Genomic DNA, 19,539 nt, shown 5'->3' with positions numbered 1-19,539 from the left:
ACTGTGCTTAAATATCTGCTTGACTTATGATTTCAAAACAACTCATCAATCAAATTGTAGAATGTAAAATTGACAATAGATTTTACGACTATATCCCGCTGTTTTAGTGTCTTACTGTATATGGAAAAAAAAAAACAATACCAAAGTTGATTTTTGTCATGTCTGTGTGATCATGTTTTGTTTTTTGGACACTCAGTTCCTGTTTTTGCACTTCCTGTTTTGCTTTGTTACCATGACTACCCATGAGTTTTCACCTGTCTCACGTTTTGCACTGGCACACCTGTTTTCACTGATCATGTCACAGGTGTGCCAGTGCAAAACGTGAGACAGGTGAAAACTCATGGGTAGTCATGGTAACAAAACAAAACAGGAAGTGCAAAAACAGGAACTGAGTGTCCAAAAAACAAAACATGATCACACAGACATGACAAAAATCAACTTTGGTACTGTTTTTTTTCCCCCCATATACAGTAAGACACTAAAATGTAAAAAAACTAACAAACAAAAAAATAACATTAATACAACATGTTTTACTGTAAAAAAAAAACAAAAAACAAACCAGCAGCTCTGTTGCTTGAATTTTACCTCTAAAAACAGTGGTATCGTGTCTCCATTCAATGTATTAAATTTTTTTAATATACTGTAAAAAAACAAAAAAAAACACTGATTTTACTGTAAAATTCCAGTGACTGAGCTACGAGTTTATATATATATATATATATATATATATGAAAAAATGTTTTCAAATAATCCTTAACTTTAGAATTTGATGCCAGCAACACGTGACATAGTAGTTGGGAAAGCTGGCAATAAATACTGATAAAAAATGAGGAATGCTCATCAAACACTTATTTGGAACATCCCACAGGTGTGCAGGCTAATTGGGAACAGGTGGGTGCCATGATTGGGTAAAAAAACAGCTTCCCAAAAAATGCTCAGTCTTTCACAAGAAAAGATGAGGCGAGGTACACCCCTTTGTCCACAACTGCGTGAGCAAATAGTCAAACAGTTTAAGAACAACGTTTCTCAAAGTGCATTTGCAAGAAATTTAGGGATTTTAACATCTACGGTCCATAATATCATCAAAAGGTTCAGAGAATCTGGAGAAATCACTCCATGGCCGGAAGCCAACATTGAATGACCGTGATCTTCGAGCCCTCAGACGGCACTGTGTCAAAAACCGACATTAATCTCTAAAGGATATCACCACATGGGCTCAGGAACACTTCAGAAAACCACTGTCACTAAATACAGATGGGCGCTACATCTGTAAGTGCAAGTTAAAGCTCCACTATTCAAAGCGAAAGCCATTTATCAACAACATCCAGAAACGCTGCCAGCTTCTCTGGGCCCGAGATCATCTAAGATGGACTGATGCAAAGTGGAAAAGTGTCCCGTGGTCTGACGAGTCCACATTTCATATTGTTTTTGGAAATATTTGACATCGTTTCATCCGGACCAAAGGGGAAGCGAACCATCCAGTCTGTTATCGACGCAAAGTTGAAAAGCCAGCATCTGTGATGGTATGGGGGTGCATTAGTGCCCAAGGCATGGGTAACTTACACATCTGTGAAGGCACCATTAATGCTGAAAGGTACATACAGGTTTTGCAACATGCCCTTTCCCAACTACTTTGTCACGTGTTGCTGGCATCAAATGATAAAGTTAATGATTATTAGACTGCGCTTGTTGAGGGATGACAGATCTGGATGATGTATAACAAACAGTTTCTCTTTTAAGCATAGGTTGCATCTTTTATTACCACTGTTGTAAGGTGTGCTGGATGCAAGAATTTGCCATGTTATTGAATATTCAACATTATTGTCTTTGAGGTTCCAAATGTGCTTGCTGAGTTCTGTAGAATTCCGCAAAGTCTGGTTTCTAAAAGAGGCCTTGTGATTATTCCATCTGGTTTTAAACGCTCCTTCGGTTAATCCTACGTACGTGTCGGATGTGTTAATGTCCTTGCGTGTTACCTTTGCTTGGTAAACGACTGATGTTTGTAAGCACCCCCCGTTGAGAGGGCAATCAGGTTTCTTGCGACAGTTACATTCATTATTGGTTTCAGAGTCGTTTAGTCTGGGGGTAGGCAGTCCTTTTGCAATTGCTTTGTTGTGGTTTGAAATGATGTGTTGTATGTTATTCATACAGCTGTAGCTCAATTTAATGTTGTCCTTGTTGAATATTTTTCTTAGGGTGTTGCCTTTGGGGAAATGTTTGTCGATCAGAGTGAGGAACTTGTGGCCGATATTGGTTGAGACGTTTTTGCTGAATGGGGGGTTGTACCAGATGATGTTTTGTTTTCTGCTCTTTTTTGGTTGGTTTTCTCGCGAGGATTCACAGGTGAGGGTGAAGTTGTATCCGCTTTCATCAAGTGCTTTCTGGTACGGGGGTGGCGGGGTGGGGGAGGTAGGGGGTTGGGTTGCTTGGTTGAATTCAGCTTTGAATATATATATATATAAGTAGCATGTTTACTGTCCTCCAAAAGGCAAATTGTTGGTCTTTTCTCATATTTTAGTCGTTATTCACAAAAGGTAAACACGGTAGGCTACTAGAAGCTAGCAGCTACACAAAAGCTAAGCACACAATAACACACAAGCTCGACATACGTAAAGGGTGTCTTTCATATATTACATGACAAACAAAAATAAATTAGTACAAAACAAAAATAATGTTTGCATATTATTTACACATGCAAAGTCTTCAAGGAAGAAGCGTATTAGAAACTATTCAGTAACACACGTGTCCGCATCATTCGAATTACTGCGAAATAAGCTCAACTTCATGAATGATTGTGAAGACGAAGTGTGGCCAAGATAAAACAAAAATACCACTCCACTTCAACTTAAAGACAACATTTAATAATAAATAAATTAGTTTTTTTACACACATACTATTTTTCCTCAGTAATTCCACACTACATAATACATTTATGTGAGATTGGTGCAGATATGATATCAGATCAGTATCGGTATCGGCCGATACTCAAGGGATAATCTAAATTTAAGTAAAACAAAGTAAAACGTCTTGGCAATTTTTCATGTACGCTAGCAGAGCTTTAATAAACTGCACGTACTGAGCGCTCAAAATGGAGGCCAGTGAGACATCGCCCTACGCAGCGGCGTCACAACCTCTGATGGATGTCTTTATCTCCCCGATTGCTCACGCAGCATCGCAGCAAAACCCCCGGCCGTCTTTGTCGTGACACTGCAGATAAGACGAGGACGTCCCTCGCCGCGGGCTTTCAGCCGGAGGAACCTCAGCCAGGATGTGGCGAGACGGACCCTCGTTACGTAGTCAACCTTTACTGTCAGCACGGTGTGTGTTCCTGTCATATACAGGATCTTTGACTCGCATTTTTGCATGACTTAAAAAGGCAGAAAAGCGTCCAGTAAAAACGGCAAAGCACTGCTGTCATATAAAGGATCTTTGACTCACATTTTTGTATTACTTAAGCAGCAGAGTGTTCCTGTCATTTACAGGATCTTTGTGCTTAAAAACAGCAGCTCGCTAATGTCATGTAGAGGATCTTTGGCCAGCGTGTTTGCAGTGGGCCTACAAACAGCAGCGCTCTCCAGTCAAATAGAGGATCTTTGACTGGCGTTATTGCAGCATTGCATTTACAACAGAAGAGCACTATTTCACTCATATAGAGGATCTTTATCTTGTCTTATAAAGGATCTTTGACACATATTTTTGTATTACTTAAGCAGCAGAGTGTTCCTGTCATTCACAGGATCTTTGTGCTTAAAACAGTAGCTCACTCATGTCATATAGAGGATCTTTGGCCAGCGTGTTTGCAGTCGGCCTGAATACAGCAGCGCTCTCCAGTCAAATAGAGGATCTTTGACTGGGGTTATTGCGGCATAGCATTTACAACAGAAGAGCACTACTTCACTCATATAGAGGATCTTTATATTGTCTTATAAAGGATCTTTGACATATATTTTTGTATTACTTAAGCAGCAGAGTGTTCCTATCATTTACAGGATCTTTGTGCTTAAAAACAGTAGCTCGCTCAAGGATCTTTGACTCACATTTTTGTGTTACTTAAGCAGCAGAGTGTTCCTGTCATTTACAGGATCTTTGTGCTTAAAAACAGTTGCTCACTCATGTCATATAGGGGATTTTTGGCCAGCGTGTTTGCAGTCGGCCTAAATACAGCAGCGGTCTCCAGTCAAATAGAGGATCTTTAACTGGGGTTATTGCAGCATAAGATTTTTAAAACAGAAGAGCACTACTGCACTCATATAGAATATCTTTAAATTGTTATGTAGAGGATCTTTGACTCACATTTTTGTATTACTTAAGCAGCAGAGTGCTCCTGTCATTTACAGGATCTTTGTGCTTAAAAACAGTAGCTCGCTCAAGGATCTTTGACTCACATTTTTGTATTAATTAAGCGGCAGAGTGCTCCTAACAATTACAGGATCTTTGTGCTTGAAAACAGTAGCTCGCTCATGTCATATAGAGGATCTTTGGCCAGTGTGTTTGCAGTCGGCCTAAATACAGCAGTGCTCTCCAGTCAAATAGAGGATCTTTGACTGGTGTTATTGCAGCAAAAGATTTTTAAAACAGAAAAGCACTACTGCACTCATATAGAAGATCTTTAAATTGTTATGTAGAGGATCTTTGACTCACATTTTTGTATTACTTAAGCAGCAGAGTGCTCCTGTCATTTACAGGATCTTTGTGCTTAAAAACAGTAGCTCGCTCAAGGATCTTTGACTCACATTTTTGTATTAATTAAGCGGCAGAGTGCTCCTACCATTTACAGGATCTTTGTGCTTGAAAACAGTAGCTCGCTCATGTCATATAGAGGATCTTTGGTCAGTGTGTTTGCAGTCGGCCTAAATACAGCAGCGCTCTCCAGTCAAATAGAGGATCTTTGATAGGCGTTATTGAGGCATAAGATTTTTAAAACAGAAGAGCACAACTGCACTCATGTAGAAGATCTTTAAATTGTTATGTAGAGGATCTTTGACTCACATTTTTGTATTACTTAAGCAGCAGAGTGTTCCTGTCATTTACAGGATCTTTGTGCTTAAAAACAGTAGCTCGCTCAAGGATCTTTGACTCACATTTTTGTATTATTTAAGCAGCAGAGTGTTCCTGTCATTTACAGGATCTTTGTGCTTAAAACAGTAGCTCGCTCATGTCATATAGAGGATCTTTGGCCAGCGTGTTTGCAGTCGGCCTAAATACAGCAGCGCTCTCTAGTAAAATAGAGGATCTTTGATTGGCGTTATTGCAGCATAGCATTTACAACAGAAGAGCACTATTTCACTCATATAGAGGATCTTTATCTTGTCTTATAAAGGATCTTTGACACATATTTTTGTATTACTTAAGCAGCAGAGTGTTCCTGTCATTCACAGGATCTTTGTGCTTAAAACTGTAGCTCACTCATGTCATATAGAGGATCTTTGGCCAGCGTGTTTGCAGTGGGCCTACAAACAGCAGCGCTCTCCAGTCAAATAGAGGATCTTTGATTGGCTTTATTGCAGCATAAGATTTTTAAAACAGAAGAGCACTACAGCACTCATATAGAAGATCTTTAAATTGTTATTTAGAGGATCTTTGACTCACATTTTTGTATTACTTAAGCAGCAAAGTGCTCCTGTCATTTACAGGATTTTGTGCTTAAAAACAGTAGGTCGCTCAAGGATCTTTGACTCACATTTTTGTATTAATTAAGCGGCAGAGTGCTCCTAACAATTACAGGATCTTTGTGCTTGAAAACAGTAGCTCGCTCATGCCATATAGAGGATCTTTGGCCAGCGTGTTTGCAGTCGGCCTAAATACAGCAGCGCTCTCCAGTCAAATAGAGGATCTTTGATAGGCGTTATTGCAGCATAAGATTTTTAAAACAGAAGAGCACAACTGCACTCATGTAGAAGATCTTTAAATTGTTATGTAGAGGATCTTTGACTCACATTTTTGTATTATTTAAGCAGCAAAGTGCTCCTGTCATTTACAGGATCTTTGTGCTTAAAAACAGCTTGCTCATATCATATAGAGGATCTTTAGCCAGCGTGTTTGCAGTCGGCCTAAATACAGCAGCACTCTCCAGTCAAATAGAGGATCTTTGACTGGGGTTATTGCAGCATAAGATTTTTAAAACAGAAAAGCACTACTGCCCTCATATAGAAGATCTTTAAATTGTTATGTAGAGGATCTTTGACTCACATTTTTGTATTACTTAAGCAGCAAAATGCTCCTGTCATTTACAGGATCTTTGTGCTTAAAAACAGTAGCTCGCTCAAGGCTCTTGGACTCACATTTTTGTATTAATTAAGCGGCAGAGTGCTCCTAAAATTTACAGGATATTTGTGCTTGAAAACAGTAGCTCGCTCATGTCATATAGAGGATCTTTGACCAGCGTGTTTGCAGTCGGCCTAAATACAGCAGCGCTCTCCAGTCAAATAGAGGATCTTTGATAGGCGTTATTGAGGCATAAGATTTTTAAAACAGAAGAGCACAACTGCACTCATGTAGAAGATCTTTATCTTGTCTTATAAAGGATCTTTGACACATATTTTTGTATTACTTAAGCATCAGATTGCTCCTGTCATTTACAGGATCTTTGTGCTTAAAAACAGTAGCTCGCTCAAGTCACGGAGAGGATCTTTGGCCAGGGTGTTTGCAGTCGGCCTGATTACAGCAGCGCTCTCCAGTAAAATATAGGATCTTTAACTGGCGTTATTGCCGCATAACATTTAAAACAGAAGAACACTACTCCACCCTTATAAAGGATCTTTAACTTGTTTTATAAAGGATCGTTGGCTCGCATTTTTGCAGGTCATTAAAAACATCAGTGCTCGCCAGACATATAGAAGATCTTTGGCTAGCGTGTTTGGAGTCGCCTGCAGGATCTATGACTAGCGTTATTGCGGTAAGACGTAGAAAGCAGCAGAGCGTACTCCACTCATATAGAGGATCTTTGACAAGCATTTTTGCAGTACGGCCTTAAAAACAGCAAAACACTCCTGTCATATTGAAGCTCTTTGGCAAGCATTTTTGCAGTAGGTCCTTAAAAAAGCAGAGCACTTCTGTCATTTTTGACTAGCGTTCGATCCCCGCTTCCGCCTTCCTAGTCACTGCCGTTGTGTCCTTGGGCAAGACACTTTTACCTACCTGCTCCCAGTGCCACCCACACTGGTTTAAATGTAACTTATATACTGTATTTCCTTGATTTGCCGCCGGGTATATAGTATGCGCCTGCCTAGAATTTCCGCCGGGTCAAACTTGTTTCGCAAATTAATTAGCATATGCCTAGAATTTCCTCCGGGTCAAACTCGTCACGTCACGAGTGACACTTCACCTGTCATCATTTTCAAAATGGAGGAGGCTGATTTCAATAACTTGAAATCGCATAAAGGGAAGAAGATTAAGAGCTATTCAGTAGGATTTAAGGTCCAAACTATTGAATATGCTAAAAAGAACAGTAAGCAGCTATGTTTTATTAATATACCGTAGCTGCGTGTGTCAAATATGAGTCATTAAATGACTCCCGCCTCCTGGTGGTAGAGGGCGCTAGTGATCCTTCTTGCGACTACTCGGCTGCAGAAGAAGTGACAACAAGCAGCGAGAGTGAGCAGTGTGTGTTTATTTTTTCCTCTCCCTTGCACTTTTAACATGGAGGATTACATATCTAAAATAAAACAGTTTTCTAAACTGGACTTTCAATCGAAGCAGGAGGTAATAAAGGAAGATCTCCATCGAGACAGAGACTTTTAAAACTGAAGAAAGATAAGGAAGACTTCTATAAACAAGTTATCGATGCTTTTGATCTGAAGGAGCTGCGCATGGACTTCATTTATAAGTAAAGGTAAGACCATAGTAAAGTTTTTTTTATTAAATGTGCTTTTCATGATGGTATCCTTACATCACACTCAAATGTATAAGCGCAGGCCTAAATTTACAGCATGCCTTTGGTAAACGCCGGAGTGAGAAGAGGTTTTGAATTTAAAAGCACCCCGGCGGCAATTCAAGGAAATACGCTTCACTATGTAAAAGCGCCTTGAGTCACTTGAGAAAAGCGCTATACAAATATAATTCACTTCACTTGATTTTTGGCGGCTCCAGACAGATTTTATTTTTCATGTTTTTTATTTTCCGTCCAATACAGCTCTTTTAAAGGCCTACTGAAAGCCATTACTACCGACCACGCAGTCTGATAGTTTATATATCAATGATGAAATATTAACATTGCAACACATGCCAATACGGCCTTTTTAGTTTACCAAATTGCAATTTTAAATTTCCCGGCGAAGTGTCGTGTTGAAAACGTCGCGGTATGATGACGCGTGCGTCTGACGTCTTGGGTTGTAGCGGACAATATTTTCCAGCCCGATCCAAGCTATAAGTAGTCTGCTTTAATCGCATAATTACACAGTATTCTGGACATCTGTGTTGCTGAATCTTTTGCAATTTGTTCAATTAATAATGGAGAAGTCAAAGTAGAAAGATGGAGGTGGGAAGCTTTTGGCCTTTAGCCACAATAACACAGCCGGTGTTTCCTTGTTTAAAATTCCCGAAGATGAAACTTTACTATGGATCAGAGCGGTCAAGCGAACATGGATCCCGACTACATGTCAACCGGCCGTTTTCAGTGAAAAAATTGTGGTAATAAGTCGCCTCTTACCGGAGACATCAGCGGAGCCTGCGTCCTCCTGCAGCTGCCTTGACTGCCCTTAGAGACTCTGGCGTCAACACACCCGTGGCCACACCCCTCCGACTTCAGGTACTATTTAATCTCACTAAAACACTTGCAACACAATAGCAGATAAGGGATTTTCCAGAATTATTCTAGTAAAAGTAGGGGTGTAACGGTACGTGAATTTGTATCGAACCGTTTCGGGTTCGGCACGCAGGCGTATTGAACAAGTTCGGAAGCAGAAGTCTTCACAAGCTGCTCTGCTTTCTGCCTCTGTCTCTGCCTCATTGTCCCGCCCACACAACCATCTGATTGGTTACATACAAAGCCAATCAGCAGTGCGTATTCAGACTTCAGAACGATGTAGTCAATGCTTTAGCGGCGAGCAGATATTCGTCTAGCAGGGGAGGAGCGGACTCTACCCAAATTATACTAAACGCTTCCCGGTCACAACTATTACAAACATCACTATGAGCCCGTTGACCTTCTAGAAACTTAAACTGCAGCTCAGCTCGCTCACAGTATAGGCTTGAGATGCAGGCTAATTAGCTTTTAGCGTAACGTTAGCTCATTTTTCTGTGTGTGTGAGTGAGTGTGTGTGTGTGTGTGTGTGTGTGCGTGTGTGTGCGTGTGTGCGTGTTTTAGGGGCAGCAAAGCCCTGTCTGTCTGTTATTTCATTGAACTCCATTGTGTTTAGGGATGAATAGTCTCTCCTATTGCAATTGTACTATTTTTCAGCTATAGTTACATGAATCATACGTAATGTAGCAACCTAGTTTTGAATAGCAGGGTCCCTGCTATCACATGTTGATAAAAATACATTTCCATAATAAAAGTCAACTACAGGCTTTTCCCAAATGCTGTAATAAATTAAGCATGATGAGTTGACATTAAACAGTTTCAATGGAAACTGTTTAATGTTGCACTTTTTACATGTAGAAGAGAGGTTTTTTTCATTTTATTTAATCAAAGCAAAAACTTGAGGCAGTTTATTGTGGATTAACGTGGGCAGAATTATTATAGTGTTCCCAATGTTAAAAGGGTAAAGCCATTGTTTCCAAATTTGGTAAATAAAAAAACAAAAAATGTATATTTCGTTGATTTCTTACAGTACCGAAAATGAACCGAACCGTGACCTCTAAACCGAGGTACGTACCGAACCGAAATTTTTGTGTACCGTTACACCCCTAAGTAAATGTGTCTAAAAACATCTGAATTGCTCTCACTGCCCTCTACTTTTTTTTTTCTTTCTAGTCCTTCACTCTAAATTTCCTCATCCACGAATCTTTCATCCTCGCTCAAATTAATGGAGAAATTGTCGCTTTCTCGGTCCGAATTGCTCTTACTGTTGGTGGCTCACATTATAAACAATGTTCGGATGTGAGGAGCTCCACAATCCGTGACGTCACGCGCACATCGTCTGCTACTTCCGGTACAGGCAAGGCTTTTTCATTAGCGGCCAAAAGTTGCGAACTTTATCGTCGATGTTCTCTACTAAATCCTTTCGGCAAAAATATGGCAATATCGCGAAATGATCAAGTATGACACATCGCCGTTTGAATAAGAAAATCGTATTTCAGTAGGCCTTTAACATTTTGGGGACGTCGACCCCTGCTTTAGTGCACGGCGTCATGTTGCACGCAGGTTGTCCACTAGATGGCAGCATTTGCTGTGTAGCGCTATGAGGTCTGGCGGGCCTGTAAGGGAAGGAGGACTCTCCATGTGCGAGTGCGCCTGCACAAAAGGAGGATAAAGGGGAAGAAAGGCCGTGCAAAAGGCAGAGCAAAGTACATCACGCCGCCGCCGAGGTGAAATGCAGCATGACCGCCGCGGCACGAACACACCACGATTAGCAGAATCATTCGCTCATGTGCAAAAGTGGGATTTATATACTTTCTTACAGCGTGTACTCCCTCATAGGGGCTCTAATCCTTCCGCCGGCACAGACGGGGACGCCACAGACGAGTGATGAAAGCCGGAGAATGTCATTTCAGCGCGCTCCGTCTGGCGAGCTTCCCCGCAGTTATTTAACGTGTGCGACGACAATCTCGCCGCCGCGCTTTGATGATAAAGGCGGCAACCTGCTAAGTGTGCGCATTAAAATGTATCACTTAGATTAATACATGCCTTTGAACAGCAGCCATTGTTGGGGAGCTGCAGAGTTACACGCCGTGGAAATGAAAGGGATTATTATTGTTAGGCATGTCGTGTGTGTGTGTGGGAACTTGAGACATCAAGGAGGAAAAGTAGCTTCCATATGAGGAGGTGTGAACAAGTTAAGACATAAAGCGTGGTCCCGATACGGAAAGCCATTGCATCTAATAGAGAATGTCTCATTTGCACCCCCTGGTGGTGCAAAAAGGAGGGATTTTTCAAATTGATTGTGTGTCGGTTTTAAAAGTGCTCCCCCCTATAGTCAACATATGAAATAACAAGTGTGTGTACAAATATGAAGTGATCCAACTCGGTTCAACATATGAAATAACAAGTGTGTGTAAGAAATTTGAAGTGCTACTCCTCTGGTCATCATATGAAATAACAAGTGTAAAAAATGTAAGTGCTCCCCCTCTGGTCAAGATATGAAATAACAAGTGTGTGTAAGAAATTTGAATTGCTCTTCCTCTGGTCAACATATGAAATAACAAGTGTGTGCAAGAAATGGAAGTGCTCCCTCTCTGTTCAATGTATGAAATAACACGTTTGTGTACAAATTTGAAGGGCTCCCCCTCTGTTCAACATATGAAATAACAAGTGTGTGTAAGAAATTTGAAATGCTCCCCCTCTGTTCAATGTATGAAATAACAAGTGTGTGTACAAATTTGAAGGGCTCCCCCTCTGTTCAACATATGAAATAACAAGTGTGTGTAAGAAATTTGAATTGCTCTTCCTCTGGTCAATGTATGAAATAACAAGTGTGTATACAAATTTGAAGGGCTCCCCCTCTGTTCAACATATGAAATAACAAGTGTGTGTAAAAAATTTGAAGTGCTCCCCCTCTGTTCAACATATGAAATAACAAGTGTGTGTAAGAAATTTGAAGTGCTCCCCTTCGGTTCAACATATGAAATAACAAGTGCGTGTACAAATTGGAAGTGATCCCCCTCTGTTCAATGTGTGAAATAACAAGTGTTTGTACAAATTTGAAGTGCTCTCCCTCTGTTCAACATATGAAATAACAAGTGTGTGTAAGAAATTTGAAGTGCTACTCCTCTGGTCATCATATGAAATAACAAGTATAAAAAATTTAAGTGCTCCCCCTCTGGTCAAGATATGAAATAATAAGTGTTTGTAAGAAATTTGAAGTGCTGCTCCTCTGGTCAACATATGAAATAACAAGTGTGTGTACAAATATGAAGTGATCCAACTCTGTTCAACATATAAAAAAAACAAGTGTGTGTAAGAAATTTGAAGTGCTACTCCTCTGGTCATCATATGAAATAACAAGTGTAAAAAATGTAAGTGCTCTCCCTCTGGTCAAGATATGAAATAACAAGTGTGTGTAAGAAATTTGAATTGCTCTTCCTCTGGTCAACATATGAAATAACAAGTGTGTGTAAGAAATTTGAAGTGCTCCCCCTCTGTTCAATGTATGAAGTAACAAGTGTGTGTACAAATTTGAAGGGCTCCCCCTCTGTTCAACATATGAAATAACAAGTGTGTGTAAGAAATCCGAAGTGCTCCCCCTCTGTTCAATGTATGAAATAACAAGTGTGTGTACAAATTTGAAGGGCTCCCCCTCTGTTAAACATATGAAATAACAAGTGTGTGTAAGAAATTTGAAGTGCTCCCCCTCTGTTCAATGTATGAAATAACAAGTGTGTGTACAAATTTGAAGGGCTTCCCCTCTGTTCAACATATGAAATAACAAGCGTGTGTAAGAATTGGAAGTGATCCCCCTCTGTTCAACGTATGAAATAACAAGTGTGTGTAAGAAATTTTAAGTGCTACTCCTCTGGTCATCATATGAAATAACAAGTGTAAAAAAATTAAGTGCTCCCCTCTGGTCAAGATATGAAATAATAAGTGTGTGTAAAAAATTTGAAGTGCTCCTCCTCTGGTCAACATATGAAATAACAAGTGTGTGTACAAATATGAAGTGATCCAACTCTGTTCAACATATAAAATAACAAGTGTGTGTAAGAAATTTGAAGTGCTACTCCTCTGGTCATCATATGAAATAATAAGTCTAAAAAATGTATGTGCTCCCCCTCTGGTCAACATATGAAATAACAAGTGTGTGTAAGAAATTTGAAGTGCTCCCCCTCTGTTCAATGTATGAAATAACAAGTGTGTGTACACATTTGAAGGGCTCCCCCTCTGTTCAACATATGAAATAACAAGTGTGTGTAAGAAATTTGAAGTGCTCCCCCTCTGTTCAATGTATGAAATAACAAGTGTGTGTACAAATTTGAAGGGCTCCCCCTCTGTTCAACATATGAAATAACAAGTGTGTGTAAGAAATTTGAAGTGCTCCCCCTCAGTTCAATGTATGAAATAACAAGTGTGTGTACAAATTTGAAGGGCTCCTCCTCTGTTCAACATATGAAATAACAAGTGTGTGTGCAAATCGGAAGTGATCCCCCTCTGTTCAATGTATGAAATAACAAGTGTATGTACAAATTTGAAGTGATCCCCCTCTGTTCAATATATGAAATAACTGTGTGTAAGAAATTGAAATACGCCCCCTCTGGTCAACATATGAAATTACAAGAGTATGTAAAAAATTGAAATGCTCAACGTATGAAATAACAAGTGTGTGTACAAATTTGAAGTGATCCCCCTCTGGTCAACATATGAAATAAGTGTGTGTAAGAAACGCGTGCATTTTTAAGTAAGACTAAAATTTTTAGAGTATAATAGGTCTCTTATTCTTTGTAATAACATTGTTATTCTGAAGCTAACTGTGGCGGGGGCGTGGCCTGCGGGCCTTGTTACCTAATCACCTGTCGCTATGTTAAAAGCAGCAGCCAGGAGGAGAGACGGGGTTGGTGCTGGAGCCAGAGCGCGAGCCAGAACGAAAGAGAAAAAGACAATTGCTGGAAAGCAACTGAGGGATTTATTGAAAAATAAAACAATATTGTAACCCTGAAACAGGCTCTCGTGTCGGTTCTTGGTGGTCTGAAGAACCCCCAGGAGGGCAAGCCCCACACTAACCAATAATAAATAAATAACTTCTTACCATCAACGCAACTTCTTGAACAGGTGCGGTAGAAAACGGACGGATGGATTAAAAATGCACGATGATGTTTTATATTTTGAACATCATTTTTTAACACTGATTACAAGTGGAATTATTCATTATTTATCGTGTTAAGCAGAGTCAGCTCAAATTTACCTGAGAGCCAGATGCAGTCATCAAAAGAGCCACATCTGGCTCCCGAGCCATAGGTTCCCTACCCCTGCTCTACAAAAAAACCTTCCGTGAAGTGAATTGAAGTGAATTATATTTATATAGCGCTTTTTCTCTAGTGACTCAAAGCGCTTTTACATAGTGAAACCCAATATCTAAGTTACATTCAAACCAGTGTGGGTGGCACTGGGAGCAGGTGGGTCAACTGTCTTGCCCAAGGACACAACGGCAGTGGCTAGGATGGCGGAAGCGGGAATCGAACCTGCAAACGCTCAAGTTGCTGGCACGGCCACTCTACCAACCGAGCTATACCGCTAAAAGGGAAAAAAATGTACGACAGAATGACGGACAGAAATACCCATTTTTATATATATATATATATATATATATATATATATATATATATATATATATATATAAAAATGGGTATTTCTGTCATGCCAGACATTCGCTTACTTCCCGCGATTACTTACTTTTTAAATACCGCGCCTCCCAAAAGGTACGTTGTATTTCTTCCCAATACATAACAATGGGTGTACTTTAGAGTAGTCAGTGTACAACAGGGGTTACCAACCTTTTTGCAACCAAGAGATACTTCTTGGGTACTGATTAATGCGAAAGGGCTACTAGTTTGATACACACTTAAATAAATTGCCAGAAATAGCCAATTTGCTCATTTTACCTTTAATAAATGAATATATATATATATATATATATATATATATATATATATATATATATATATATATATATATATATATATATTCATTTATTAAAGGTAAAATGATCAAATTGGCAATATATATATATATATATATATATATATATATATATATATATTTATTTATTTATTTATTAAAGGTAAAATGAGCAAATTGGCTATTTCTGGCAATTTATTTAAGTGTGTATCAAACTGGTAGCCCTTTCGCATTAATCAGTACCCAAGAAGTATCTCTTGGTTGCAAAAAGGTTGGTGAGCCCTGTTGTACACTGACTACTCTAAAGTACACCCATTGTTATGTATTGGGAAGAAATACAACGTCCCTTGTATTTAAAAAGTAAGTAATCGCGGGAAGGAAGCGAATGTCTGGCATGGCCAACGAACCGGAGAAGACGGATAATGATGAATAATGGGGAGGAAAAAGAAATGAAAGTAAATAAAATAACTCACATGTATTTGCCAACTCAAGCTTGTCTTTAGCCTCAGATGACTTCTGATAAAAGGAACCTTGGAGAGAGGGAGGGGGTGAGCGGAGGAGGGCGAGGGGGAACACAGTGGGAGAGAGCAATGATGGAAATCAAATTTAAGCCAACAGAAAAACAAACGCAACAAATGAGACAGCAACAAACTCATGAGTAGGAGTAATGACGCGGGGGGGAGACATCCTTCTTGATTTGGAGCCTCCCTCCACTCCAAAGTGCGCGTCGAGAGAGACGGATGAGGGAAGAGCGGCGGCAACGCCGAGGGAGTGACGCCATCCATCAGGCCGGCTTAGAGTGCCGCCGTTAGTACTGAAGCGGGGCAGGTGAGGGGGAGGAGAGCGCCGGAAGACTTTGGCGGCGAGGGAGAGCGACGTGAAGGCGACAGAAGGTTGGGTTAGGAAACTTCCGGAAGAACGTGCAGGTTGTTGTGTTTGGTGTTAAAACACGGCTTGTGCAAAACCCAAAACCAGTGAGGTTGGCAGGTTGTGTAAATTGTAAATAAAATTAGAATTAAAAGATTTGCTAATCCTTTTCAACTTTTATTCCATTGAATGGACGGCAAAGACAAGATATTTAATGTTGGAACTGGTAAACTTTGTTATTTTTTGAGCAAATATTAGCTCATTTGGAATTTGATGGCAGCAAAAGTGGCAAAAAAGACTGAGAATAGACTGCATAAACAATATATTTAATGTTTTAACTGGTAAACGTTATTTTTGTGCAAATATTAGCTCATTTGGAGTTTGAGGCCTGCAGTATGTTTCAAAAAAGCTGGCAAAAGTGTCAAAAAAGACTGAGTAGACGGCAAAGACAAGATATTTAATGTTGGAACTGGTAAATTTTGTTATTTTTTTGCAAATATTAGCTCATTTGGAATTTGTTGCCTGCAACATGTTTTGAAAAAGCTGGAAAAAGTGGCAAAAAAGACTGAGAATAGACTCCAAAAACAAGATATTTAATGTTCAAACTGGTAAACGTTATTTTTTGCAAATATTAGCCGATTTGGGAGTTTGATGCCAGCAACATGTTTCAAAAAAGCTGGCACAAGTGGCAAAAAAGACTGAGTAGACGGCAAAGACAAGATATTTAATGTTCGAACTGGTAAACGTTGTTATTTTTTTGCAAATATTAGCTCATTTGGAGTTTGATGCCGGAAACATGTTTCAGAAAAGCTGGCAAAAAAAGTGTCAAAAAAGACTGAGTAGACGGCAAAGACAAGATATTTAATGTTCGAACTGGTAAACGTTGTTATTTTTTGCATATATTAGCCCATTTGGAATTTGTTGCCTGCAACATGTTTTGAAAAAGCTGGAAAAAGTGGCAAAAAAGACTGAGAATAGACTCCAAAAACAAGATATTTAATGTTGGAACTGGTAAACTTTGTTATTTTTTTGCAAATATTAGCTCATTTGGAGTTTGATGCCGGAAACATGTTTCCAAAAAAGCTGGCAAAAAAAGTGGCAAAAAAGACTGAGTAGACGGCAAAGACAAGATATTTAATGTTCGAACTGGTAAACGTTGTTATTTTTTAAAAATATTAGCCCATTTGGAATTTGTTCCCTGCAACATGTTTTGAAAAAGCTGGAAAAAGTGGCAAAAAAGACTGAGAATAGACTCCAAAAACTAGATATTTAATGTTCGAACTAAAAAAAAAACATGTTTCAAAAAAGCTGGCAAAAGTGTCAAAAAAGACTGAGTAGACGGCAAAGACAAGATATTTAATGTTGGAACTGGTAAACTTTGTTAATTTTTTGCAAATATTAGCTTATTTGGAATTTGATGGCAGCAACGTGTTTCACAAAAGCTGGCACAAGTGGCAAAAAAGACTGAGAATAGACTGCATAGACAATATATTTAATGTTTTAACTGGTAAACTTTGTTATTTTATACAAATATTAGCTCATTTGGAGTTTGATGCCAGCAACATGTTTCAAATAAGCTGGCAAAAGTGTCAAAAACGACTGAGTAGATGGCAAAGACAAGATATTTAAACTTTGTTATTTTATAAAAATATTAGCCCATTTGGAATTTGTTGCCTGCAACATGTTTTGAAAAAGCTGGAAAAAGTGGCAAAAAAGACTGAGAATAGACTCCAAAAACAAGATATTTAATGTTGGAACTGGTAAACTTTGTTATTTTTTTGCAAATATTAGCTCATTTGGAATTTGTTGCCTGCAACATGTTTCAAAGAAGCTGGCAAAAATGGCAAAAAAAACTGAGAATAGACTCCAAAAACAAGATATTTAATGTTCAAACTGGTAAACGTTATTTTTGTGCAAATATTAGCTCATTTGGAGTTTGATGCCGGAAACATGTTTCAAAAAAGCTGGCAAAAAAAGAGGCAAAAAAGACTGAGTAGACGGCAAAGACAAGATATTTAATGTTCGAACTGGTAAACGTTGTATTTTTAAAAAATATTAGCTCATTTGGAGTTTGATGCCGGAAACATGTTTCAAAAAAGCTGGCAAAAGTGGCAAAAAAGACTGAGTAGACGGCAAAGACAAGATATTTAATGTTCGAACTGGTAAACGTTGTTATTTTTTGCAAATATTAGCCCATTTGGAATTTGTTGCCTGCAACATGTTTCAAAAAAGCTGGCAAAAGTGGCAAAAAAGACGGAGAATAGACTCCAAAAACAAGATATTTAATGTTGGAACTGGTAAACTTTATTATTTTTTTGCAAATATTAGCTCATTTGGAGTTTGATGCCGGAAACATGTTTCAAAAAAGCTGGCAAAAAAAGTGTCAAAAAAGACTGAGTAGACGGCAAAGACAAGATATTTAATGTTCGAACTGGTAAACGTTGTTATTTTTTAAAAATATTAGCCCATTTGGATTTTTTTTGCCTGCAACATGTTTCAAAGAAGCTGGCAAAAATGGAAAAAAGACTGAGAAAAAAACAAGATATTAGCCCATTTGGAATTTGTTGCCTGCAACATGTTTCAAAGAAGCTGGCAAAAATGGCAAAAAAAACTGAGAATAGACTCCAAAAACAAGATATTTAATGTTCGAACTGGTAAACGTCATTTTTTTTGCAAATATTAGCTCATTTGGAGTTTGATGCCAGCAACATGTTTCCAAAAAGCTGGCACAAGTGGCAAAAAAGACTGAGAATAGACTGCATAGACAATATATTTAATGTTTTAACTGGTAAACTTTGTTATTTTTTGCAAATATTAGCTCATTTGGAGTTTGATGCCAGCAACATGTTTCCAAAAAGCTGGCAAAAGTGTCAAAAAAGACTGAGTAGACGGCAAAGACAAGATATTTAATGTTGGAACTGGTAAACTTTGTTATTTTTTTGCAAATATTAGCTCATTTGGAGTTTGATGACGGAAACATGTTTCGAAAAAGCTGGAAAAAGTGGCAAAAAAGACTGAGAATAGACTGCATAGACAATATATTTAATGTTTTAACTGGTAAACTTTGTTATTCTTTACAAATATTAGCTCATTCGGAGTTTGATGCCAGCAACATGTTTCAAAAAAGCTGGAAAAAGTGGCAAAAAAGACGGAGAATAGACTCCAAAAACAAGATATTTAATGTTCAAACTGGTAAATGTTATTTTTTTTTGCAAATATTAGCTCATTTGGAGTTTGATGACAGCAACATGTTTCCAAAAAGCTGGCAAAAGTGGCAAAAAAGACTAAGTAGATGGCAAAGACAAGATATTTAATGTTGGAACTGGTAAACTTTGTTATTTTTTTGCAAATATTAGCTTATTTGGAATTTGTTGCCTGCAACATGTTTCAAAAAAGCTGGAAAAAGTGGCAAAAAAGACGGAGAATAGACTCCAAAAACGAGATATTTAATGTTCAAACTGGTAAACGTTATTTTTTGCAAATATTAGCCCATTTGGAATTTGTTGCCTGCAAAATGTTTCAAAAAAGCTGGAAAAAGTGGCAAAAAAGACGGAGAATAGACTCCAAAAACAAGATATTTAATGTTAAAACTGGTAAATGTTATTTTTTTTGGCAAATATTAGCTCATTTGGAGTTTGATGACAGCAACATGTTTCCAAAAAGCTGGCAAAAGTGGCAAAAAAGACTGAGAAGATGGCAAAGACAAGATATTTAATGTTGGAACTGGTAAACTTTGTTATTTTTTTGCAAATATTAGCTTATTTGTAATTTGTTGCCTGCAACATGTTTCAAAAAAGCTGGAAAAAGTGGCAAAAAAGACGGAGAATAGACTCCAAAAACAAGATATTTAATGTTCAAACTGGTAAATGTTATTTTTTTTGGCAAATATTAGCTCATTTGGAGTTTGATGACAGCAACATGTTTCCAAAAAGCTGGCAAAAGTGGCAAAAAGACTGAGTAGATGG

General features: G+C 38.5%; 1 protein-coding gene across 2 annotated transcripts in view; it reads right to left on the bottom strand.

Annotated features, from left to right (window-relative positions):
• Nucleotides 1-19,539, bottom strand: part of unc5cb (unc-5 netrin receptor Cb) — a 446,958-nt gene that overhangs the window by 33,660 nt on the left and 393,759 nt on the right. The window contains exon 8 of one of the 2 annotated variants that reach the window (XM_061875702.1): nucleotides 15,181-15,237. The exons of the other annotated variant lie outside the window; for it this stretch is intronic. Within the exon in view, the coding sequence (XP_061731686.1) occupies nucleotides 15,181-15,237 (57 nt within the window). The remainder of the gene's footprint in view (nucleotides 1-15,180; nucleotides 15,238-19,539) is intronic. 2 annotated transcript variants of the gene reach the window in all.

This window comes from Nerophis ophidion, linkage group LG17, assembly GCF_033978795.1.
Source record: "Nerophis ophidion isolate RoL-2023_Sa linkage group LG17, RoL_Noph_v1.0, whole genome shotgun sequence".
Classification (NCBI taxonomy): Eukaryota; Metazoa; Chordata; class Actinopteri; order Syngnathiformes; family Syngnathidae; genus Nerophis; species Nerophis ophidion.
The sequence above is the reverse complement of the archived record's forward strand: the minus strand, read 5'-3'. Positions and strand labels throughout refer to the sequence as shown.